Source organism: Patella vulgata, chromosome 3, assembly GCF_932274485.2.
Source record: "Patella vulgata chromosome 3, xgPatVulg1.2, whole genome shotgun sequence".
Taxonomy (NCBI): domain Eukaryota; kingdom Metazoa; phylum Mollusca; class Gastropoda; family Patellidae; genus Patella; species Patella vulgata.
Window position 1 is genome coordinate 19,344,206 of NC_065881.2, and position 27,174 is coordinate 19,371,379.

The window sequence follows — 27,174 nt, forward strand, 5'->3', positions numbered from 1 at the left end:
GGATAGTAAGTAAAAATCTCTTCAGGAATACTTCTGTCTAGTGATACATGAGATATATGTCTAAAGGATCTATGTGTAAGTCCGGTGTCCTGTGTACGACAGGTGGAAATTGAAATAAGATTGCTGTAGGCCCTATATAGTGCATCTAGGCTGTCATGGAAAAATTTCCTTCATTACACACTACATAATGTATGCCCGTCTTGCGTCTTCATTAGCCACGTTGGAGCAGAAAAAAAGACGTTCAATCCCATTACATAATTTCAGACCAACAATACAGAGGTCATGTAATTTCTAAAGATAGGCACACCTATCCAAATTACATTAAGTTAGTGTTTAGAACAGAGCAGGGAACTTTGCATTTAAATGTATATGGTATATATCCTATTTCTATTCATGAGACATATTTAGCTTTTAGAATCTCTGAAATATCAATATTTCGACAAGACAATAGAAAATGTGTAGATTGACAAGCTGTTTATTGGTGCACTTCCTACATGCTTAATTAATCCATGACATAGGCATAGGCCTATATATTTTTTGTTGAAATCAATCTCAATAAAAGATGCATGTATGTAGATTATTGAACTTTTGATATAGATAGCAAATTTTATGTGACAATTTAATGAGAAAAACAAACACTGAAGTCTGAGTTTTCAAAAGAACTACCGCCCGATAAACAAAATTTATGTCAAGGAACACCCTTCATTTTTGGAGTTGCTTCCCGTTGTTTGAAAAAAATTCTTTAACCTGTCACGTGACTTTTGACACATTCCATTAGTGGCTGTTCTTTTATCTCCCCCTTGCAGAGAGGACTAAAATTGCAATTTGTAATACAATGAAAATTCTTATCAAGCATTATTATCAAATATATATGTTCTTCAAATGAGTAATCACACAAACTAATTCTTAGGTAGATTAATACAGTATTAAGGCCTTTTGTAAGATTTAAGGCGGGAGTAAGTAGATTAATCAGAAAACCGGAAATTGGTCTTACTCATCAATCGGTATTTTCAAAGAGATAATATTGATGATAAATAGTGTCAAAAGTAAATATAAATATAGTAAGTATTGACTGTTTTGTAATACTATTAATGGGGAAGAAATCTTGCATCTATTAAGAGTAAATCGTATTTTTGAAAGAAAGAATACAACAATTTCTTTTGAAAATTCAACGTTAATCGTTATCACTTAGAATTCCGAAACTAAACTGGACGAGACAAATTTAATGGATAGAATTATAATTTGACTCATATAAATAAATAGTAAAGGACACACCTTTTATATATCTGTTCACAATATATACATGTATAATCCAATGATGAACTATGACACTTTTTATTCTCATGTAATATTAGGCCTAATAATGCCTACTGTTGGTTGATTTTATTGACAATTGTTGATTAGGCCCATTCCAGATTCAGATTGATTATTTAAGGGCGTTGAGTAGTCTAAGATACACACTAACTTTTCAACAGTGGCTTTTTTTGACTTGCTATTAGCATTGTTCATATCAAATTTAAAGAAAATCCATGCAGTCATGACTGAGAAAATTTGACTTTATTGTCATCGGCATTGTCATTGGTATTTTTGGGGTGATTAATATGTAGTTTACCACCCAAAATCCAAAATAACATAAAATGTCATATGTTATCAACAAAAATTACAGTGCTAGCTTTAAAATGTGCAATTTAGACTGCTCAACGCCCTTAAACATGCATTATGCAAGAGCTAAATCTGCCTATTGCAGGTCTTTCTTTAGGCCTGAAATGTTTTCTAAAGTATTAATTAGACATTAATTAACTGATCCAGGCCTTAATCAACTCTCGAAGGCATCAGATTTCTCCGATATTAAATAGATTAGAATGGTTCAGCGATACTTTGATTTAATCAAATATGGAGGACCGAGACTTAGCTTCGATCAACCAGTACGGTGGTAGAAATTATTGCACACGTCTGTCAAACCTTCAAAGGCTAATATCTTCGCTTGCAATAGAGTAATTTGAATGAAATTTTCAAATTATTCATTTTACATCATCTACTTTCGAACTATTATAGCAAGAATGGCTAGTTATTTATCTAAATCTTACATTATGTATCTTGAGGCTATAATAATGATTAGGTCAACTTTGTTGAATTTGGTAATCTTCTGGCTACGCTGCTTTCTAGTACCCTTAATATGGTATACAGTGACATGTAGTGTGCTCAAATCTTTTTATATCAGACAAGTTTTGTGTAACTTTTGTAATATCTTGTATCTGCATGATGTAGGAACTTGAATTGTTGTATTGTTAGCTTATATTTGTATTGTCATTTAACTGGATGCAACCAGAGGCGCGACACCCTTGCCAGGGTTAATTCTATTAATGGTAGGGCCTACACAAAGTCTTTGTTTGAATTTTGTGTTGTGCTGTATCAAATTTTCACTTGGAAATTCTTGCATGGATCTGTGATGTTGAAAGAGTATGAAACAGTACCGGTAGGAGCTATTGGTTCTTCAAAACTTGCAAGTCTGGCTCCATTCCAGTGCCTTCATTCAAGCTAGAGATAAAGATATGGAGTATATAGTCAATCCCTTTTATATCTTATGTGGAAAATGTAAAGTGGCTTGCAAGCTTTGCAGTGTGCAATATTTGTGTTAAGACTAGTCCTAAATTTTTATGACATTCAAGATGGGTCATAAATATATGATTTATAACTTTTCTAATATTAGTCATTCTATATACATGTATGCCTTGATGCGTTTATCGTGACACAATAAGATGTTTTACACTGACACTGAGTGTGTAGGGATACGGTCAAAACCCTCCTAGTAAAAAGCAGATTATGTTATGTTAATTGTGTGGTCAATTGTCTTAGTTGGTCATCATATTTTTTTTTTTAAATAATAATATTTTATTTTTCAAATATTTGTTTTTAAATAATAATAAATAAAGGAAATAAATTAATAAAAAATAAATAAATAAAAAGGCCCGGGGGTTTTGTCCATTTTTAATTTAAGTCCAAGTGGGTTATGACCTAGGGGGTTTTGACCAGAGGGGTTTTTGACACGGACCCGAGTGTGTATCACCTGAAAGATTACCATTTACAAAAACGTACCTGTAGATAGAAAGGCATAATATTTGATTATCAAGTAGGCTACTATTGCCAGTGTCTACCAGTAGTAATTGTTCATGTCATTTGTTGACTAACTTTAACACTAATATTATTATAATAGATTTTTTGCAAATCGTTATACTTACATGTACCTTCTTCAAAGTACAAAACAATTTAATTTGTGTATTTTATCTCGAATTTTCAGTTTTATGGAATTAAAGAAATAGACTTGTTTGTTACATGTAGGACACCAGAAGTGTATTGATGTTTATTGATGTTTTTTTTTAATCCTGTCGTCAAGTTGGACGTACATGTAGGTGGGGAATGTGGCGCTCATTTAGTTCAAAATTCTTCTATCATGCATAGATGATAATCGTGTGACCATAAGAAATAATGACTGAATATGACTGAATTATTGTTTTGATGAGTTGTAAACCGAATTCCGAGTAGGGTCGGTCTCCATGTCAGCGGTAGAGGACAGAGGGTCTGGCAAGAAGAGCGTCCAGTTGTATGGAGGGGACGAAAATCTGAGGTCCAGTGTACATATTGACCAACATGTATCAAACCCATGATAGCTTTGAATTCAAAATAAGAGTAGGGAGTAGAACCACTATCCAGGCCAAATTGCCATCACAGCAACTGCATGCATGATGTATGCTCGTCTTCATTAGCACAGTTGATATAGAAAAGTACAATGATAAACCCCATTTCATTTCGTTTCACTTTTTCAATTCGTATACACCTTTACCATACGGTAGTTGGTTGTGAAAAATATATGAAATTCTTTTTGGTGGCAAGGCTGGTGCAATTGTCTTTCATACTGAGCCACCTGTAACAAATACACTAGATTACAATAATACCTGTATTGGAATTTAGAATAAGGAAGTAGTTTGATGACAGAAAACAACACAAAACAAATAAAATACACCTGTCATTTGTCGATAGTGCACCGAGACACCTTCTTCCAAGCATTCATCACATACAAATGACAGAATTTTTCACATATCCAAACTCCAATACCTTTAACTGTTCGTATTGTTATTGAAAGCTGATATAACATTACATTACACTCAAAATGGTTCACCACAGAGCTACAGTATTTTATATTTCAGTGTTTGTTTTGGCTTTTATTTGAGATAGTTTGTTGTTCTGTAAGGACAATAGGGAACTGGTCTCAAAGCACTTCTCTGTTGAACTTCTTGTTCTTGGGGAAGACACTCTTTTGAAAAAAAGGTTAATCAATTTCGTTTGACATGCTTATTCTTTGGACAATTACCCATCGATTGACAGATTTCGATTTTTAATATGTCACAATTCCAGTATGGTAGTGATGACATAATGCTTGTTTCCTGGCTCAAAGTATGTTTGATGTGTGCTGTGCTTTTCGCAGGGCCAAACCCAAGGACTGACCCAGGAAGCAAAAACTCAAGGTTTGCAATTTTTAACATGCTAAATATCATATATAATAATATTATATAAGATAAGTTCTTCTAGGATCAAAAATAATTTTTGTTGCAATTGACACTGACGTTGATTATCAATGCACTACTGCCTGTTGTTTTAATTAGTTTTTATAAAATTTAACTGTTGACATCCAAATAAAAATTGAACATTCAGGATATAGAATAAATTATACATCAACACTAATGGTTCCGCTGCCTGCTTTTCTTAAAACAAGCTTTTGTAATATATATTTGTTGTCATTTGAATAAAAATTGAACATTTAGTATAAGACATTAAAAAATAAATTACACATCAACGCTATAACTAAAATAGCCTCCTTTGTCAATAAATGGCTTTAACAAGAATTTGGATGTTTTGTGTTAAAAAAAAAATGATGGTTTGGAAAGCAGAAACTAGAAGTTCCATTGATTTTTAGTGTTTGCTTATTGTTAAATTTTTGGAGTTGAACTCAAGTGCAGATGCAGAGACAAAACAATAAGTTGACATCCTCACAAAAGAAATGGATTAGAGACAAGATATGTGTCGTTTTTTAGAACACACTCAAGTGCACCTCACTTGGATATAGTTTGGGTTATAATATTACTTGATGTCAGCCTGAAAATAATAGTTTTAGTTCTATATGTATCAGACAAAAAGTCTGGCATTATTGAACTAATACTTGTTGTGTTAAAATTTGTGTCTGGTGGAAATGGACCTTAAGATTTACGAACAAGCGAACAATTTGTGCCGGACATAAATTATAGATGTTAAAAGCTCAATGCATCATTTAGTGCTATAGGAATCCGTTGGGACATATAATATTGTTAAAGTTAAATATTAGGAATATCTGTCCAAAAATGGTTCAATTCCTTTCAGTATTTACAATGTTATAATAAATTGTAATTTCATCAATCGATGCTGCTTGAGCGTAACAAGACGCCGCCATCTTTTACTTTTAGCAGAGAAACCTGATGGATCTAGTTTCAATCTGATTAAATTGAAGCAGGGAGATTATCTAGCTTTGGTATTTTGATTTTGTTTTCTTTATTGAATCAATCTGAGTACATATTGTGCTGTGTATTGGGTTGTGAAAAATTTGATATTTTAGCGAAAATGAAACTGATGCACCAAGTCTATAATTAAAACACAGAAAGACAAATCTGTGTCAGACATAATAACAACCAGCGGAGGGATTACATTGCCTGATATTGAGAATGACATTGTCTTTAACAGGGGCCTTGTTTCGAGGCTTGCATTGTTTTTGTATATGTACATGATGCATCACATGAAGTTTGCCAAAGTTGAATTTTGATCATCTTGTGTCACTGTTAATTAATTAATTTGTTGCAGGTTCCAAAGAAACATAAGTGGATAAAACTCTGAGACCAACATCATGTCTGGAACTGGTAGAATTCAGGTGAAATGGGATCCAAAAAACCTGGAAATACGAACAAAGTCTGTTGAAAAAACGCTGGAACCACTTGTAACACAGGTAGGCATTATTTTTATCAAAATCTTGTATATACATGTATCATTCCATATTCAATTACATGTACTTGTCCATGATTGACTGCTACCGTAGGAATGAACTATTTAGTGTACATGTATTTATTATGGATTTATCAATATTGACTGCAGTAATTATTTCTCACTACCAGTACATGTACATGTACTTGTTGTTAAATCTGACCTGATCTCACAATGTATTGAGAAACTTTCTCCACAACATATCTCAATAAAATATATACATCCCAGTTATACTGACATTCAAAAAAATACATATACCGGTATATACACACATTTACATGCATTCGGTACTTAATCTCTGATCGTTATTTGGCAGATTTCTAACCCCTTGCGAACTACAATATTGTTAAAGTTTCATTTCTAAAAAGGACCTGTTTGTATAACATTGTAATAATTGTATTGGGTATGATTTTGGGTTGTGTTTTGATGGTTAATCTAATGAAATTCAGGTTTTTCTTCAGAAATGAATTTTACAATGTTTTGTAATGTACAATATATTGAAATACAATTTTTGACTCTAGTGTTTACACTTCAGAACACCTACCAAGATGTATTTGTTTTATAGTCTTGTAAATTTATAAGATATCAGTTTCAGTGTCATCTTTTAACAGAAGAGAACAAATAATTAATTTCTAACATAATAGAATGTTTTTGAATTTGTGATTTAATATATTTTAGGTAACAACACTAGTAAATCAGAATGGTCCTTCGAGAAAGAAGAAAGGACGATCTAAGAAAGCACATGTATTAAGTGCTGCTGTTCAGAAAGCCACCGAACATTTTATTATTAAAGGGGAAGAAATAGCTGAAGAATTTCCAGAAGTACAAACTGATATGTTAGATGCTATAGATGAAGTTAGACGATCAGGTGGGTCATTTCTTTCAAGGAGACACAGGATAGTCTGTGATTACCTCATTGTTTAAATAAATAAATAAATAAACACCGAATTTATTTAGCGCAAAAACACTCTGTTAAAGTTTCTATTGCACTTTCACAAAAGGTTTCAGTTCTGGTAAGGGAAAGCTTCATTGAATAAAAGTGTTTTTAGTTCTTTTTTGAAAATCATTATTGAGCTTGATCATCTAATGGTTTACGGACCACACAGTCCTTTTAGGCAATCAAAACAATATTTTGTATAGGATGAAATATCCATAAAAACCCACTGAAGCAGTTATTATTTAAAAAAAATAGTATTGATTCACAATCTTCAAAATAACCCAGTTTATATAAAATGTCAAAGCTCTAGGGAAGTACTGTACAAGAAGGTCAGATATCATTGCTCAAGGACTTGTGAGACCTGTTTGTAGCTTTTTGAAGTTTGCCAGCGGTGCACATGGATTTTATAGTTTAAGAAAAATTGTTCGGTCACATTTAGCTGTAGTGTTTCCTTAATGATTTTATAAATGGATGTTTTTAGTTTAAAGATGCATTGTATAAGATCAAATGCTATAACAGTTAAAACGATAGATAATAAAAAATGAATATATTTAAAATTTCGGTCAAATTACTTTATTCTGAGCAAAGTTATGAGTTTTGACAAGGTAGTCTTGATTGCTACGATAATAAACCAAGTGTTGATTGTCCATTTTAGCAATAAGTTGTTAAATGACTTGGGTGTTCTAATCCATTCAATATTACAGCCATCTGATGCTCTAGAGGGTTGATTATATGCTTGTCATGTGAATAAATGACTAAATAATAATATATATAACATTATCTGTGTTTATGTATTTAATAGGAGAAGATATGCATGAGGCGTCACAAGATTTTGCTACAGATCCCTGTTCATCTGTAAAACGTGGTGCAATGGTTCGTGCTGCTAGAGCTTTGTTGTCTGCCGTTACACGATTATTGATCTTAGCAGATATGGTAGATGTTCATTTAATCATGCAATCTCTGAGTAATGTAAGTTTTTTTTTAACAAATCTGCCATTGTATTCCATATCATATATTTAAGTAAGCCTGGAAATAAGGTACCTATCACAGGCAATGTCAGGCACAAAACTCTGACGCTGATTTGTCTTTTGTATTGATATTATTAATGCATGTCCAGCACAGTTAAAAGTATCAGGTACTAATTCATTAGTATCTGCCATTTTGTCGTGTGCAACTAAAACCATTATTTCCAGGCCTGCATTTAAGGTTTCACAGAACTATTTATTAGACATTTCTTAAAAATTAACACTTTAAAGTCTTTCGTATCTTCAGATGAAAATTTGGATTAGAGTGATGATTGTAAGTTGTCCCATTCTTAGGATGAGTCTGAATTGAAGCTAAGGTTGATAGTGACTTAAATCAATAAAATTATTTAAAATAAAGTTGTCATGTTGAGAATGAGATTAACGGGCAATGGACATGTTGGATTCTTGTTTTAGGTTGGGGATAATTTAGATAATATCCGTAATGCTCAGAGTCAGGAAGAACTAATGGCCAGATTTAAAGATTTCCACAAAAGTTTGAATGAATTATCTGATAGAGCAGCTAAAAGACAAGCTGTAAGTACTGTTTTCATAAACATGTAGAATAACAAATATGTAAGTGTATTTAAATTGAAACATTGGAGCTACAATGACTCGGGGATGAAGATGTCTGGGGTTTGATCCCTGTGTTGGCTAAGACAGTACCTCGGGATTTTCCAGTGTGATGTAGATGAAGGGCCTGGTGAGGAACAGCACCCAGTTGTTTGGTTGAGACGAAGAACTGAGGTCCTGTGAACAGGTTGGCATGCATGTAAGAGGATCCTTTGGGATTAGATGAGTAGCAGGCAGAAACAATGTCTTCATTTGCCTGGTTGGTCCGTTTCATTTCAAGTTGAAACATCACAGAAATAATTGGCCTGGGTTTTAATTGTCAGGGCTGGTGTCTACTGGATTGACAAGGATTATGTACCTAGTTGATCAAATGGGACGAATAACTGAGGTCCATCAGTGCATACATTAGCATGTATAAAAAACCTTGAGAGTTAGGGAATTTTAACTCTGGCATTGCACATATATTCATTGCACACATGTTGATTGAAATGAAAATAACATGCTAATCTCATAATTAACCACTTTCCATTTTCTCTTGGAAGAAACTGGATTGTTTGTAGTATTTTTTGATCATATTTTATCTGCGCTATATTACAGGACCTGAAAGATCCACGTCGTCGAGATGATTTGGCAGCAGCTAGAGCTGTATTAAAGAAGAACAGTATGATGTTACTGACAACATCAAAGGTTAGTTTTAATTGATATTGTTTACATTCTGCTGTTAGCATTGTTTGAGGAATAAATTAATTTTGTCAGAAATTATCTACTTAAAATTATAACAAAAAGACCTAATCAACATTATGTGCCAATTGATAAAACTTGTCAAATTTGTTTCTATGGAAGCCTAAAGAATATTGAATTGGGGAAATTTCTAATTAGCAAAAAGCACGATAATAACAGGTTGATATGTGTCCAAACTTTTATTAAGATATCTTTAATGGTTTAAGAAATTTTCTCCAGAAACCAAATACGGAACGAACAGCAGAAGAATGGTACCCATTCCATTATCCCGTAACTTCATATTACTCGGGATAAAAATAATAATCACATCCATCCTTTTCAATTTACTGATGCTAAAAATAATTAATAGAAATTAGATTTTAGGGTAGCAAGCAGTCTAATTTAGATAAAATAATTTATCAATCTTTTGTTCTACTAAATATTAAATATAATGGTACTTGCATTATTAATCGAATGCTAGCCATTGTTTTTATCTCTCGATAAAGTTGCTGAGTTAAACTTAAACAAACATTACTTTGATTTGGTTGCCAACTAATTTAGGAATTTGTGTTTTGAGGCATTGCGTGTTTGTTGATAGCCATAATTAATATGGTTGTACTCAATGCAAAAGACCGGAAATGGTTTGTTTTTGTAAATAAATAACAGTATTGCCACTTTATTTTTTGAATTGTATTGTAAATTGGTAATATACAATCATTTTGATTTTAGGCCTATGTTCGTCACCCTGAATTGGCAGCAGCAAGAAATAATCGAGATTACGCGTATAAACAAGTATGCGATGCAGTAGAGAAGATATCTAATATAACCCAAGCTACAGGACATTCTGAAGCTCATCCATTTGAAGGACCAGGAGAATTAGCTGCTGCCCTAGATGAACTTGATGTAAGTGAAATAATGTTTTTACTTGATTTATCAATAAAAATGGTTTACATTAGAAATGAAACAAATTGATTGAGTTTAAAATCTCGTCAACACAATACTTGAGTGATCTTTATACGCCCCTGTTCGTCTATATGTCTGGATGAACGTCACAATTTTTATCAGATCTTGATGAAACTTAAAATTTAAGTTTACATCTCAAAGATCTTGGATGGATGGGTTCGATTTTGGCAGCGTAACTTCCTGGGTTATTGGCCCTAATTATACCTATCGTGTACATAGCTTGTGCAACTTTTTGAGGTCACCATTTTTGTCTAATATTTTATTAAACTTAAAATATATGTTTATGTTCCAACGCTTGGAGATTAAGTTAGAAGGATAACATGCTTGAGGGTGTATTCAATCATTAATGGTAACTGTTTATGGTATCTATTTGTTAGTCATTTTATTTTATATTCACAGCAAAAGATAATAATGGATCCATTGAACTATAATGAGGTCAGAAGTCGAACAGCTTTAGAAGAAAGATTAGAAAGTATCATCAGTGGTGCTGCCCTCATGGCCGATTCTTCTTGTACAAGAGATGAAAGACGTGGCCGTATTGTACAGGAATGTAATGCCGTACGACAAGCTTTACAAGATCTGCTCACAGAATACATGAACAATGTAAGTTTTTATATATGTATTATGACAGAGGTTAGGTTATAAAACTTTCAATCGCGGTTTTGCCGTATTACATTCGCTACCAATTTCAGATGAGCCAAATTAACCAGTTTAGATAATTACGTGTTCTGCTTCTGTAATGTAAAAATGTTAGTTATTCCGTGAGTAGATATATGTCATCTTTTATTAGAGATTTCCAACATTTACCCTCTTTCAAATCTTCTAATGGCTTTAAAATTCAAGCTCGTTTAATTTGTCAGATATTTTAATAAGATAATTGAACCCTTTAGACCTCCTGAAACCACTTGTAACTGGTGCTCCCTAGACTGTCACAGAGATAAGTAAGACACTCCCAAGAACTAGTATAGGATCCTATATCTCTGAGAGTTATTCACATATCTTGAGAGGTTTGAGTTGATCCAAGGAACAGTAGTTATGGACTGTCCAGTGATATACGATTATGAAATATATCACTTTTCTCTAATTACTTCAAGGAACCAGGGTAGTCAATATTTAAAGGGTTAAAATAATAGATTTTGTTTCTGTTGTATTAGAGAACTCCAATTGTTCGTTCGAATTGTCAAATATTATAAAAGATATTTTAAAATGTTCAATTTATTTTTTTCTGTTGTTTCTATGACAGTGTAAGAAACCAGCAATAAAGAAAAAGGTAGATCTTTGTCCAAGACTAAGATTAATTCCGTGCATTTTGAATCGTTGAAACCTCTCCCACCATTTTGATTAGAGTCAGATATTAGTGTGTAACAAAGCATGATAAGTTTATATATGTTGTTCTAACAAATGTGATGTTTAGAAAGTGTCACAAAAAATTCTTGGAAGTATGTGATTCCAACAGTCAACATTACTGAATTTTTTTTTCTTTCAAATATTGGTTCTTCTGTGAATAAATTTCGAACTTTATTCCAGGCAAAGCAAATCACTTGACAACATAAGTACATAGAATAATCCTTTAGAGGCATTTAGTAACTGGATAGAGCAATAAACTATAACACATACTTATGGAAGAACAATTTTACTAATTTATTTGTAGACATTTTGAAAAATTAAAACATCAAGACAGGATGTTTAAAAGAATGATATTTTGAATATAACTATTTTAAGTACCTTATTCCTTAATTGGAAATAAAACTCAAAAGAATTTGAACAGTTACTAACAGTTAAGGACTAGTTATAAAAAATGTCTTAACACCCATAATACTTGCAGAAATCTCCACTCCCAGTAAAAAAATTTCCATAAAAAAAACCCCAACAACTGCCAAACTGAAAAATTGCTATATCATATGCAGGACTACCACAGCCAATAACTCAACTGACAACAGAAAGCTGTTTTAATCATAATTCAAAACATTCTTCTTTCAAAAACCTGATCTGTAAATAATCAGTGTAGATAACACCCATCAACTTGTAAAATGTTAGAAACTATTTCAGTATTAGAACCATAAGTTTTGCATGGATATTTTTATGATTTTGTAAAATTTGTGTGCAGTGTTTTAAATATTTGAAGTTAGTCAGTGGTCGTATCTGTAACAGTATGCCCTTTCTATAAAGATAACTAGATGTATAATATGTATATTTATAAAACTGACATGTATATAAAGTGTGTTAGTTAAGGCCATATTATAGAAATATTCTGGTTCTTAGTTACTCATGCATCACCTAAAAATAACCACATGTAGATGTAGATAAATGTTTTCTCTGGGTTACAGGAAGTAACTCTATAAAAGAATGTATCGTAGGCTCAATTATCAAATGTTATTGACAGCCATAAAATAAAATGATACTGGATAATCATATAATCAGCAATGTGATGAGATAAATAAGTGCCTTGAAATGTGATGTTTATGAGAAGTCATTTAGTCCAGAAGTGATACTTTGACAAAATAAAAACACAAAAGCAACAAAGCCCCACCCCTCCCTGCATGCTGAGAACAAGAATATTTTTATTGTATGGCCTAATTGAAATTTGCATGGTTTAGTGTTTGATAGAGATACATATCAGAATTATATTTAAAGTCCCTTGCAAACTAAAATATTCTTAATGTTTGATTGGTTTCCATTCAGTATTTACAAAGATATGATGAATAGAAAATTTGTAAACATTTGACATACTCTGACGTAAGCCAGCACCACCTATAATCTTCGCTAAAATCTTTTGATGGGCCTCTTTTTATTCAATTGAATCCTAGTCGGGAGATTATCTAATCTTGATATTTTGATTAAACAGGCATTATGTAAGAGCTAAGTCTACCTATTGCAGGTCTTTCTTTGGGCCTTAAATGTTATATAAATTATCAATTAGACATTTATTAACATCATAAGACCATAATCAACTCTTAATGCCATCAGATGGCTCAGATTTTAAGTAGATTAGAACAGTTTTGATTTAAGAAAGAAGTGAGGGTATGGCTCGAATGACCAGAACAGTGGTTACAATCAATGCACACATCTTGTAAAAACTACAACCATTCGCTCAAAAAAAAGTAATTTGAATGAAATTTTCAATATATCCATTTTGCATAATCTATTTTTTAAATATTGTAGCAAGAATGGCCAGCTTTTTATCTAAATCTTACAGAATGACCCCCTTATAGTCGTGGAAAATTTGATATTTTACGAATAATGCAAGTGGCACGCAAAGACTTTAATGTTTGATGTTCAGTAAAAGATTATTAGATTATTATTTTTGTCTGTGGTTGGCATGACTCCTATTTTCTAGACATAACAAACCAAACTTCTTATTAGTTTCTCAATGTCATGTAGAATTTGTGTGTGGCATGAACTTTCTATTTCTACAAATTTAAGTGTTATTCCACGGGAACGCATTCTATTTTGGCATGATCCCCAGTGAAAGTTCATGTACATATCTATTATATTCAGTTGGCTTTTTGTATTTATCAACTTTGAATTTGATTGCCATTGATTTAGTGTCCGTTGTAAATATATTTTGTTTTGCGTATATAATTGATATATGAGTGCAAGAGCCGTGACGTGACTTCATAAAAATGCAAATTACCATGTTTAACATGGACACCAAACATTGCATCAAATGCACAGTGATGTTTTTTTTATTCTTTAAGTATTTAGACTCGTACAAAAATAAAGGCAACATCTATCGGACTTATTCATATATCATATCCAGAGCAACTTTTTGATCCATACATTTTTGCTTTGAAGGTGTTAAAATTTTGATAATTGGTTTTGTTTTCCCTCCCTTCATATATATATATAATGATTTTTATTAAATAAATTTTAATGTTCCTTGGTAGCTTATTGTGTAACATTTTATTTTCAGGCTGGTAAGAAAGAACCATCAGAGTCATTAGATAGAGCTATAGATAATATGTGTAAAAAGACCAGAGATTTACGTAGACAGGTAATCCATATATATAGCCCATATGTATATACAAGACAAAGTTTGTTTGTGGCTTCAATAGAGGAAACCAAACGGTTCAACTTATGATTTTTAAAATAACTTCATAATAACCAGTATTTTACAAGGAATTTAATAGTGCTATTTTATTTGTTTTTGATGAAGTATTTAGTGATGAAATTGCCAGTTAATGATTATTACGTTACAATACATTTCTAACAGTTGCAAATTGTAATGACAGTAGACTGCACTTGTAGGACTGCTGTCCAGACAAAATTTAGCTCATAATAAACTGTATGGATATATGCCTGTCTTTATTAGGCCTGTTGCTGTTAGTACTGAAAACTAAGACTTTATACCAGCTTCAGTTCATTTCTGATTAAACAGGACTGTCACGTATATTAATCAATGTTTTCGATGTTTGTTTCAGTTAAGGAAAGCTGTCGTTGATCATGTTTCTGATACGTTTTTAGAAACTAATGTACCATTGTTAGTTCTAATTGAAGCAGCTAAAGCTGGAGACGAGAAAGGAGTGGAGGAATATGCTCAGGTTTTTGCTGAACATGCTAATAAACTAGTTGAGGTAAGATTCAACTCGGCAAAATGGTATTTTTTAGCAAAGATCCCTGTTTGTAAATAAACAATAATCACAGTTGTATCTGAAGCAATAATTTAGTGTCCAATATTATTACAGTTATGTCGCATATGAAAAACAAGCATAAAAGCTGATAAAAGATATCCCTTCCACTTTTTCGGTGTTCTTGAATGTCTGATGTTTTTAGTTGAAACTTTAAAACAAAGTGAATTGGCAGTTGCTTTAGTTTTTGCTGTTTGATTTGTATATTTAAACCCACTTGTATAATAATATACTCCAAGATGCCTGTTCCTTTTAAATATGGAATCTTGTTTTAATTTTGATATGTCCACATTGAAATGTAGTCTTTGTTATTTGGTTTATATATTTAAACTTACTTGAATAATAATTTAGGCTGAAAAATCTAGGACTACTCCTTTAAATAGAATAGTCGCTGTGGTTCAGTGAGTAAGGGGCTGGTTCGCTAACCAGAAGGCCCTGAGCTCTATCCCGCTGTTGGCCGAGACAGTTCTACTGGTTTCTCCAGCATGTTTTCCCATTGTCAGTGATGCACGACTGAGGGCCTGCCAAAGGGAGCTTCTGTTCGGTCAGGTGGGACGAAAAACCGAGATTCTGTGTAGCTTACACATTGGCGTACTAGATATAAGAGTAGGCCATAACGCCGCTGTCCAGGCAAAATTCCCCTCATAGCACACTGCAAAGCGTATGTCCATCTTCGTGTGCCAAGTCTGTGCAGAAAGGTAGGACATTAAACTCTATTTCATTTCTTTTCATTTGATTTAAGATAGAATCCTCCTTTGTATATTTTAGGTAGCAAATCTAGCATGTTCAATGTCAAATAATGATGAAGGTGTTAAAATGGTCAGAATGGCTGCTGCTGAAATTGATTCACTTTGTCCACAGGTTAGTATAATCAGACACTCCATAGAATAATTTGCAGGCCAGAAATATAATCAGACATTCAATAAAGTAGATTTGAAGCCACTGTATATTACGCCATGCCAAAATGTACTGAAACTGATTAACATTTTAATTAACAACAAGTTTAGAAGACATTTATTAAAATATTATTAAAACACTGATAAAACAGAAATCTATACCAGAAAAAATGGCAGGCATCAGAATGATTGTACCTTACCCTGGGTTTATCCACGAGGTATTCACATATTCAAATTATCTGCCCTTGATCGAAGCTTGACTTTACGAACCAATCAACAAACAGTTTAAAAACCAGTCGTAGCCTCATTGCTTAGGCAACACAAATAAAATAAGTTGTTTCTCGGGCACCGCCCGCACGCAAAATTGGTTGCGCGTGCTACCTATTTATTAGTCTTGATGAAAAATAAAAAATATGTAACGCCCGCCCGAACATCGATAAGCCAGTCATAAAAAAAATATGCCGCATGTATCTACATGCCCCATACGTGAATATCCATTCAAATGTAGTAAACTGATTCAGATGTAAACGCTCATTTACGGGTCTTTTTTATTGATATCGAAAGAACCTCCATTTTTGTATCACGTGATTTTAATTACCTCCCCTTGTGAACTAGAATTTGATTCGTGTTAAACACCGAAAGTCATTGACAACAATGCAATGTATTTCAATCATTCGATCTTAATCGGCTCATTGGTTGGAATTAGGTCAATCATTATAAACCAGCGATACTAGATTTAGATCGAAGTGTCGTTTACCGTGATGATTATTTTTGATACACATGCTGACAGAGGCTTACTCTTTAAAATATTGTTGTTATTATAGACGGCTATTAATAGTCGTACGGAATTTTATTTTAAACCAATTTCAATTATGGTTGTCACCATTACCATTAGTAAGCTACATTACGTGAATTAAATATGGAAAATTATTTTCCTTTCAGTCAGTGTTCAGTGTTTGAGTAGACTTGATTTTTGGGTTTATGTTCTAAGGATGTATAATATATAACTGAAAGCAAAACCGTAGACAAGTAATGACTTTCTCATTAAAAAAAAAAAAAAAATACAAGGCCGCCCTCCCGCCCCAACAATTTTCAACAATAGGCAAATTTTATTTTGCACCATCCTCTAGCCAGAAATGAGATAAAAAAAAAAATAAAACGCCCACCCCCCCCCCCCCCCTACAGTTTCAGCTGTCAGTTGCCCGAGAAACAAGACATTTATTTTGTGTAGCCTTATGTTCACAACAAAACGGCGACTTGTTTGCTGCAACAAGATGAGGAAATAACTTTAATATTACGGTACTATTGATTGACAGGTGATAAACGCTGCTCGAGTTTTAGCAGCTAGACCAAGATCTAAACCAGCTCAAGAAAATATGGAAATATTCAAAGAAACATGGGAAAAACAAGTTCGTCTGTTGACAGAAGCTGTTGATGATATCACAACTATACATGACTTCCTTGCTGTCTCAGGTTGGTTTATGTCATTAACGTGTAACACTATTTTGTTTTGTTTTTTTTAGAATGCCTGTCTTCATTAGCCCGGTAGATGCAGAAAAGTGACGTTAAACCCCATTTCATTCATTCTTTTTTAAGAATGTGCTGTGAATTGTTTTTGCTCTTGTCCACCTGGCATCCACTACATTTATTATCCAATCTTTTTAAAATTATGTATTGTTGTTTAAATGGTTAAATCGAGGAGCCTTTTTAATATAAGTAATTTTTGTAAATAGATTCCAGGGTTATTGACCTTGCTAACTTTTAAGAATCTTGTGAATGCTCGAGCAACAATGCGACAATCCTTGCGGACTGCTCCAATGCCTTAGCTGCTATAGGCATATGTTTCGTTGCCAGGCAACCTATCTTTGTAAATTCATATACAATGTTTTATATTGTCACTTATCAGAATAGAGAAAATGATATACATAATGTATGTACCACGACTTTTATTTCAGAAAACCACATATTAGAAGATGTAAATAGATGTGTTATTGCATTACAAGAAGGTGATCCAGATACATTAGATCGTACAGCCGGTGCTATACGTGGTCGATCATCTCGGGTTGATAATGTTGTCTCGGCAGAGATGGATAACTATGAACCCGGTTTGTATACAGAACGTGTAATGGAGGCTGTTACAGTTTTACGAGAGCAAAGTAAGTTATTGACTTAATTTATCCCATAACCCCGGGATCATATCGTGGGTTCATTTATATATCCATCTGATATTTAGCTAATGATCATCAAGAAAAGTTTTCTAAAGTATTGAATAAAAACACAGAATAAATCCTAGTTAAAATTTTGATTGATTCAAATTATATTTTTTCCATGTTATTTATTTCTTATCATGAATATGTCAACACATCAGCAGGGAATTTACATTCTCTCTTTTAAAGCTGTTGACTGTAACTTGAGCGATTATCAATCCCTTTGATAATAAAATATTGTGAAAGTTGAAGCTCTGAAACAAATATCTGTCCCAAATTTGTTAAATTCTGTTAAGTTTGTACAAAGATATGATAACTTGAAAGTTTTGAAACATTCAATATCCTCTGGAGACAAGATAAACAAGCCAGGCCAAATGAAAGTGTTGGTTATAATCTTTTAATGGGCCTCCTTTTATCTGTTTGAAACAAATCCGGGACATTATCTACCATTGATTGTTTTGTTGTGTTTTGTTTAACTAATCAATTTGAATACACTTTATCGTGGATGAAGCGATGAAAAGTTAGATTTTGTCTGAAAAATACATGATGGGATCTGTACGTGACTTTAAATTAAAAGTGACTCATCTGCTTTTGACATTTATACATGTTAACTTATGTTTATTATAGTTATGCCTAATTTTGCGGAGAAAGTAGAACATGCTGTCGATTCATTAAGTGCTAATAAACAAGGTGATGTAGATGAGAATGAGTTTATAGAAGCTAGTCGACTTGTATATGATGGTGTTAGAGATATACGACAAGCTGTACTCATGAACAGGGTGAGTAGTAACAATGATCAGTTAAAAAAAAGTTAACTAAAACGAGTAGTGAAATAATCAGTAAAAATCGTAAATTAAAGGGATAAAAGAACAATAGTGAAATAGTGTCATGGGTTCTTTTACGTGTACGTCAATGTGTATACAGGACCTCAGTTTTTCATCCCGTCCGAATGACTATACATTGTCCCTTGCCAGGCCCTCCGTTTTACACCACTGACTAAGACGAACCCTTTCAAATTGGTCCTATTGAGCTATGGGAGTGTGAAAAGTAGTAAACTGCATTTTTGGGTTTTAATTATTTTCAGAGTGCAGAAGAATATGATTCTGATAGTGAAATAGAATATGAAGAAGATTATGAAGGATATTGTAAGTTTCTCATTCCTATTTGAAATTCAATATTTTATATGTAAAAAGTGATCAATGGTAGCAAATTGAGTATGGTGCTGCACATTTTGCTAATTATATATTTCTCAGATTTGATAATTTTTGCCTTTAAAGGAAACAAATTGGATTTAGTTGTTGGCAAACAAGGGAACGGAATGGTGTTGACAATTAATTGTATGGGTTGTTTTTATGGCAGGCATGGACAATTTTATTTAATATTGCTTTTGTATGGGATGTATTTTATAGCAAGCATGGTCGATTTTGTTTAATATTACCATTGTATGTGATGTATTTTATAGCAAGCGTTGCCGATTTTGATAATGAGAAAAGTGATCGAGCTTTCATGAGACAACTGCCTGAGGAAGAAAAGATGAAGATTCAAGAACAAGTAGAAGAATTCCGACAAGAGAAATTGAAATTAGATTTTGAGGTAGCGAAATGGGATGATAGTGGAAATGATATTATTGTCCTGGCTAAACAAATGTGTATGATAATGATGGAGATGACAGATTTTACAAGGTTAGTCAAAACTTTCCTGTCAATTTACTTTTAAATAGCATTCTACTAAGGGCAGAGTATGCCAATTTTGAAATATTCTTTTTTGTAGATCTTACATTTTATGAAAATAATGGTTTTATTTGTAGCTGACAAAATCAGTACCTGACAATTAGAATGTGTGCAAATACAAGCATACTATATGAACCAAGAACTGAGCATGGCATCATTGCAGCCATCTTGGAATCAAAGTCAATCAATCTATGCCCATGTTGATTGTACTAGGATTGGCGACGCCTTGGTTCCATTTTTAATGAGGGCAGTCCCAAGAAGATCACCTGGTGTATGCAACCAGTTCCTGGTTTTAAATAATTAAGAAAATAGGCAAATGAATTTTATGTACAATCTGATTATTTTGCATTATTTTATAGAGGAAGAGGTCCATTGAAGAGCACCATGGATGTTATTAATGCTGCTAAAAAGATTTCAGAAGCTGGTTCAAAATTAGATAAATTAGCACAAGAAGTATCTAGTAAGGTAGGGTACTGGATATTCATAGTCGTTTATTACAAAAAAAACCTTTGTATGCTTCTTATGAATCAAAGCAACTGATTGTCGATTGAATTTTTTCGGACAATATCTCATTTCTCTCAGCTTAACCCACTCTAAAATTTACTCTATAATAGATTATTTAACATTTAACAAAGAAAACAAAATATCAATAATTGATAATCTCCCGGCTTTATTTCAGTCAGATTTTAAAGGAACCCAAAGGTTGCAAAATATTCAATTCATTGTATCTTTGTAAACAGAACTGAACCATTTTTGGACTTTTAGAGTTTCAACTTTTATAATAACGTAGTTTGCAAGAGATCCATCAATGGCTTTAATGGTATAGCCAAATCATAATGGAGACTTTGATCACTCCTAAATTTCGTATTGTTATCCATGTTATTCCATCTGTTAAACTGTTCACTGTTATATGAAATAAAATAGACTAATATATTACATGAATGTTTCATCAAAGAACTTGTTCACGATTCTTAATAATATTTGATTTTATTTATTATAGTGTCCAGATTCTCAATCCAAGAAAGATTTAGATTCATACATGCAGAGAATAGCTCTATATTGTCATCAGTTAAATATTACTAGTAAAGTTAAAGCTGATGTACAGAGTGCTAGTGGAGAACTTATTGTATCTGGGGTACGTACATCTTATATCTTTTCCAAATTTGATATCAAACTGGAATGTAGAATAGCATATAGCTAAACATAATGTATTTCCTTTTGAAACTTACATGTTACGAATTTGATAGCAAATGAGATTCAATAACAACTAATATCTAAATATAATGTATTGTCTTTTGAAACTTACATGTTATAATTTAATCAAACTGGAATCTAGAATAACATACAGCTAAATGTAATGTTTTTCCTTTTGAAACTCAGGAAATCAATCCGAATTTTGTTTTGTGAATGTTTCTTGTAGGTTCTCAATTGACAGAATTATGATTAAATAACACAGAATTCAGTTGTTACATTTCTCCCAGTAACCATAAATGTGGTGTGAATAGACTAATGTTATCAAATACAGTGATTGATCACTTAGTGCATGTATGTTCAGCTGATATACTCGGGATTCCATATAAAGGCTTTCATCTTAGGCTAGTTTCAGAAGGACACATGTATGCTCGGCCAACTTGGTGTCTTTGAGATGTGCAGGCAAAAATATATAAATAAATTCACCCGAACGTGTGCCCCTCTCTCTCCCAAATGTAATAATCCTGTATTCCTCTATGTATATATATATATATATCTTACCATTTTATTAATTTGATTACAGCTGGACAGTGCTACATCTTTAATTCATGCTGCTAAGAATTTAATGAATGCTGTAGTTTATACCGTCAAGGCTTGTTATGTTGCATCCACAAAGGTAAACCTATTTTATACGCCCACATTTTTTTACTTATTTTTGGGAAGAGACAAAATCATGCCTGAAATAATGTAGAAATATGGTATATCAAGGTTGTGGACACTCTAGAGGCCACAATTTTGATCTGATTTTGATGAAACATCGCGCATATCAGATAGTAGTGGTTCCTCTAGAGGTCACAATTTTTATCCGATTGAAAAAAACGTTTGAATATTTCAACCTGAAACATTTAACAGTTACATTCCTTTAAAGATGGGTTCCCAGAAAAGTATTTATCGGGTGGTTATTTCCAATAAAAGTATGGCAATTTTTGTATATATGGAAAGTAGAGATATCCAATCTTACTAGAAAAATACTGCATTCCCCGAAAAACACTCATGGAGCGTATACAGCCCCCTAATCAACAGCCCGACGATTAAGAATTTCTGCACGTGTGATGTCAAAGGTCACACGCGAACATTGAGCACTTGATGTACAAGGTGATAAACGCTATGAAGAGTTAGACGTACAATACTTTCTGAGATAAAAATGACAGAAAAAGACGCAGGTAGTGGATAATCCTAGAATTTAATTAGGATTCGATATTTGTAATAAATAGTAAGCAATTAAAGACAACATCGTCTTATGTATGCAATGAATTCTCCTCTGACTTCCAAGACGTGACGTAAGCATGACCTGGTTTGATCGAATTTTAATAGCAGGGCATTCCTTCGCAATTACAATGTTTGAGAAGGATTTGAAGCATAATTATGACAAATTAATTAGTTTGAATATGTTTTTAGTCCATATATACCATTAAATCACCCAGTTTGTACGCGGGAACCCATCTTTAATTGGGGGAAATATGAACATGTGGTATCTATGAGGTCATGTGGCATCCATGAGATCATGTGGTATCTGAGAACCAGAATGTAGTTTTGTATATGGCCTAATGAATATCAAAATAAAGTGAATCGTTGCACCACATATTTATTCATTTATGTATTTGTTAAATATTAAATATTTTTATCTTTTTCAGTATCCCAAACATGGAGCTAAACATGTAAGTATTTCCTTTTATTTAACCTTTCCTTTTCATTATACTAGGCTCATTCACCGAGTAATCACACAGTATGTAAACTTTTCATCGGACATGGTCATTGGGCCCAATTCTTATAAAGTATTAGTAAGCTGCTGACGAATAGCAAATTATCATTATGGGAGGCCGCCAAGTCATGGCACCTGATTACAGCAGTTGACCATTATGACTAGCCCTTGGATCCATTACTTGATTTGATAGTACTTTTATTGTTTATTACTTACAATATCCGTGTTGTGTAACTTGTCCACTGGTTTGTCTTCTGGGTTTCTGCTTGTTTATGAATGGTGCAGGTCTGCTGCACTGACTAATCTAAGAAATAAAGTCAGGCACCTTTTGCATCGGTACGAATGAATATGAAAACATCATTGATTCGCGTGTACTTGTGACGTCACCCCGTACATGAGTGTTCGGCCAGTGGAAAATGTTACGCATGTGGAGCTGGATTCATGTAGGTATGCAAACGGAAATGTTTATTGTCTTGTATATTGAATTTACCACAATTTTTCGAGGCCTTGTGTTTATTGTTGATTGTGTAGAGAGTTTAGAATGTGCTCAAATGCAATATTCTGCTTCAATTGTTGTATATCTGCCAAAAAATCGATTGAGGGAGAGAGAGAAATGGGGTTTAACGTCCACTCGACACAAACTAGGTCATTTCGGGACTAACATATGTTTTAATTTTATTTACATAATTCGCGTGCGCGTAGGGGTCTTTAGCAGTGGGAGGAAACCGGAGGACCCGGAGAAAACCCACGAGGTTAGACAGGCGACCCTACTCCTTGCCTCGTACATCCGGAATTCTAAACCACGCCAGTCGACTCAATGACAGACTTTATGATACAGCGCGCGCACACTAACCATTCAACCATCCAACCCCCCAAAAGCGATTGAAAACTATGCCTGGACCGAGAAGTTCATGGAGTCGACATTAACGCCATGTAGCTGTTATCATATGCTGAATTGCAAAACCATGTGTTAGAGACTACAAAATATAAACGAACATATTGTATTGTATGATCGGTAACTAATACAAAATAATTATTTCAGAAACCTGTTGTACAATGGAAGATGAAAGCCCCAGCCAAGAAACCTCTGGTTAGACGTGAAGATCCTAACGAACTCACAGCTAAAGTTAGAAAAGGAGCTCCTAAAGAAAGAATAGAACCAGTGAAAGCTTTAAGTGAATTCCAAGAAATTAATATTGATAGTTTCTGTTAAATTAATCTACAACCATTTTTTTTTTTTTCTAGATCTGAGAATTTAATATAGATTCATACACATTAATCTCTGATCACAAGAAAATCAAAAGATTCTTTTAATTAAAGTCTCTGTTTGTCATTTCAATTTTTCGCAAAATATAAAAAAATTCCATGGCTTTATCAGCACTGGAAAATACTTAAATTGATTAATAAACTTACAGCTTGGATTCAATCAAGTTATGAAGAAACCCATCGAAAGATTTTAGCAAAGATTATAGGTGGTGCTGTTAGTTGACCAAATCCCATTTATATCATCTGCAGGGGATGCGGATGTTGACAAATTTTTCCTACCTTTTTAAGTACTGAATTGAGCCATTTTTGGATTGGTATTCTAGTTTATGTCATCTGCAAAAGGTTGCTGATGTTGATGCATTTTTAATTCATCATATCTTTGTAAATACGGAATTACAGCATTTTTGGATCGGTGTTCTAGTTTGCTAACAATTCCTCAAATCCAAATGACATTCAGAGACTTTGATTTGACTTCTTAATTTGTTCATATTAATTGCATAACTATATAAAATTTCAATGTGACATCTGGCTTTGTTATATAAGCCTGGAAATAATAATTTTTGCTTATATTTGACAAAATGTCAGGAACTATTGGTGTTGTACCTGTTTATATTTAATTTGTGCTGGCCATGGATTAAACAGATTAATAAAAACGACAGATACCAGAGGATTTATACCTGAAAAAATTGTAACAGGTGGATTTGAGTTAGCGCTGATCAGTTAAGATCATACTTTTGCGTAAAGGGAACAAATCTATATTTAATCCATATTTTTTTCATCCTTTTGTCTCGCGAGTGCTTCACATTTATTTCATTTAGTGCAAAACTATTTTATTGTAAATATTTTATCTTTGAAAAGAAATAAGGCCTGGTTAATCAAATAAATATTTTAGACGAGATTATTTAGTCTGAAGAATATGGTATAATATGAACTGTAGAGCATGACATTATAGTTCACCAGACTGAAATGTGTGAAGAAATCAAAGAGAATTGGAGTGGTCCCATTGAGTGCTCATTTCACTATTCAAATAGACTAGTTCGTTATTCAATAAATCATAATTCATTATTCAAATAGAATTTGAATATTCGATTACATTCATGTTATCAATTTTTGGATACATTTTGGTGCATTTTCCGATTTCTAGAAATTGTGAATCTTCAAATTTACATGTTTTCCATATCTCGATATTTATGTTGGAATATTAGTTGATTTCATTGACTTGATATATTAAATGTTTCCTAATGGAAGCCATTTTTGTTATTAAATTCCATTACTGGTAGTTTAAACAACCAACAAATGCGTTTGAATAACCATGAAAAATTATTTGAATATTTATGAGAGCACTAGAGAATTGACAAACTATAAAAGGTTGATTTGCGGGAATACAATAATTTCATGTTTTACGGTAGTAGATAAGAGTAGATGTATGTATGTAATATGTATATATTGTACATAATAGGAGCAATTTAATATAATTAAAAACACTCATATATTTTCATTGATCATGAACATTCATAATGATTATTTATATAAATATAGATTTATTGCGAGCCTAGATACAGAAATGAGTAATGGTAAGGTATAACTTACAGTAGAAAAAATCAAACACAACCTGATTTATTATAGAAAACAATCACTGGTTTGTACACATATAGCACCATGTATCAACTAGTGTTCTCTTATCACAGTCGTTCTGTCTTTTCAAACTTCAAAATACAGTATGTCCATCATTTAGTGTCTATTAACATATGTATAATAAGTACAAAACGTAAATATTGTGAATCTATTATGGTAAAACTTATTTATTGTGCAGATGAACAGATTGTCATTTCAAACCTCAAAGTACAGTGTGTCCATCATTTAGTAAGGTTTCTATTAACATGTATAAATAATATATTCTGTCAATTTTAAATAAATGAAACTCGTGGTATCTGTACTGCCTCAAGTAATTTAAAATACAGAATTGTGTTAATAAAAACGCACAACTTTAGGGATTTTTCTATTTAAGTCCATAAAGCTATGTGTATTTTTTATTAATGTTATACATCTACTTCTAAATGTCATTTAAGGATATTACACAAGATTTTTAGATTTTCTTAAATATTATTTATTTTTTTCTTTAGGTTGTGTTTAGAATTGTACACCTTTAATTTCTTTGTCATTTTTAATGCTTCTGCTCAATGGTTGTGACACTCAAACCTTATTTTTAAATATTGTTTAATTATTTTATACATTTTTTGTTTTAAAAAGCTTCTTTATTAGAAAATGGCTATTCTGTTGTTAGTGAAAATATAAATTATATCCTTTGAAACATGTTTTAAGAAGAGGATATTTGAGTTGATACTTCTACATCTTATTCAAGTCCCATACAAAAAAAAATATATATTCTGGTTCTCAGACAACTGATGTGGGAAGGAGTAGACAGATACCTCTCTAAGACACCATTTTTCGTAGATAAACATAAGTTCAGCTAAATGGAGAAAATCTACTATATACAGGAGACAGAAGTTACCTGCATCAAATCTGTTTCCGAGAGGATCTGTATATGCTAGGAGAATCAGGAAATGGAGAAAGAAATACTCTGTCTTTATTACCCCGGTTGGTTCAGAAAAGGAGGAGATTTAACCCCCATTTAAATTTCAGTTTATTACTAAATGTACTAATAAACACCTTTTTTGATGACACAGAACCCATGGTTTACCTGAATCTGTGAGAATCTTATCTTTGTTTTAAAAACAATAATCCTGGTGTCATGATAACAAGTTTCTAAAACAGATATAATAATACATATCATTTAATAGGTTTCTCTACAAAAGACCAAATTCATAAATTATTATGCCGTCTTTTGTATAAAGTCAATATTTTTTGTACATTATTATATGGCTAGATATATATAATTAAATATATAAAACAAGAAAGCCTTTATTTTTATTCACCGGAAATCGGACCAATTTAAACTTTTGTCCTTCGGCAACCTGTATTGACAACTTTGCATTGACAACTTTGCATTTGATATAATGGTTGCTCTTGTCTTAAAGAGCACATAATGTCACCAGACGAAATTTTCTGTACCTGTAGCCAGTGGTCACTATATTAACTTTATGGCAAGCTCACACTAATGTGATTAAAATTTAGTCGACATATTACCGTTCTAGTATCAGTCACCCGAAAACACTTTTCAATTTTTCAATTACAGCCTTAATCCGTTTAATTGGC

General features: G+C 32.6%; 1 protein-coding gene across 4 annotated transcripts; it reads left to right on the top strand.

Moving 5' to 3' along the window:
• The first annotated feature begins 920 nt into the window (after positions 1-920).
• LOC126814313 (catenin alpha-2) lies at positions 921-26,869 on the top strand. 4 transcript variants are annotated; one of them, XM_050539390.2, is made up of 22 exons: positions 921-1,061; positions 5,887-6,028; positions 6,742-6,931; positions 7,803-7,969; positions 8,440-8,559; positions 9,193-9,282; positions 10,045-10,218; positions 10,678-10,881; positions 11,522-11,548; positions 14,192-14,272; positions 14,700-14,852; positions 15,675-15,767; positions 17,119-17,275; positions 17,758-17,958; positions 18,637-18,788; positions 19,094-19,154; positions 19,472-19,691; positions 20,099-20,204; positions 20,740-20,874; positions 21,514-21,606; positions 22,625-22,648; positions 23,735-26,869. In XM_050539390.2, exons 2-22 carry the CDS (start codon positions 5,930-5,932, stop codon positions 23,903-23,905), a joined length of 2,718 nt encoding a protein of 905 aa, XP_050395347.1. In that variant the 5' UTR covers positions 921-1,061; positions 5,887-5,929; the 3' UTR covers positions 23,906-26,869. The 4 variants fall into 4 exon arrangements, with proteins under 4 accessions (XP_050395347.1, XP_050395350.1, XP_050395349.1 ...); XM_050539392.2 differs by lacking the exon at positions 921-1,061 and adding an exon at positions 5,058-5,145; XM_050539391.2 differs by lacking the exon at positions 921-1,061 and adding an exon at positions 5,183-5,560.
• The last annotated feature ends 305 nt before the right edge of the window (positions 26,870-27,174 follow it).

Excerpts from the sequence above, each read along its gene's own strand:
- LOC126814313 (XM_050539390.2), top strand. The coding sequence starts at position 5,930 with ATGTCTGGAACTGGTAGAATTCAGGTGAAATGGGATCCAAAAAACCTG. Across the intron at positions 10,219-10,677 it reads CTGCCCTAGATGAACTTGAT|CAAAAGATAATAATGGATCC; the intron begins GTAAGTGAAATA and ends TTATATTCACAG. Across the intron at positions 21,607-22,624 it reads GTTATGTTGCATCCACAAAG|TATCCCAAACATGGAGCTAA; the intron begins GTAAACCTATTT and ends TATCTTTTTCAG.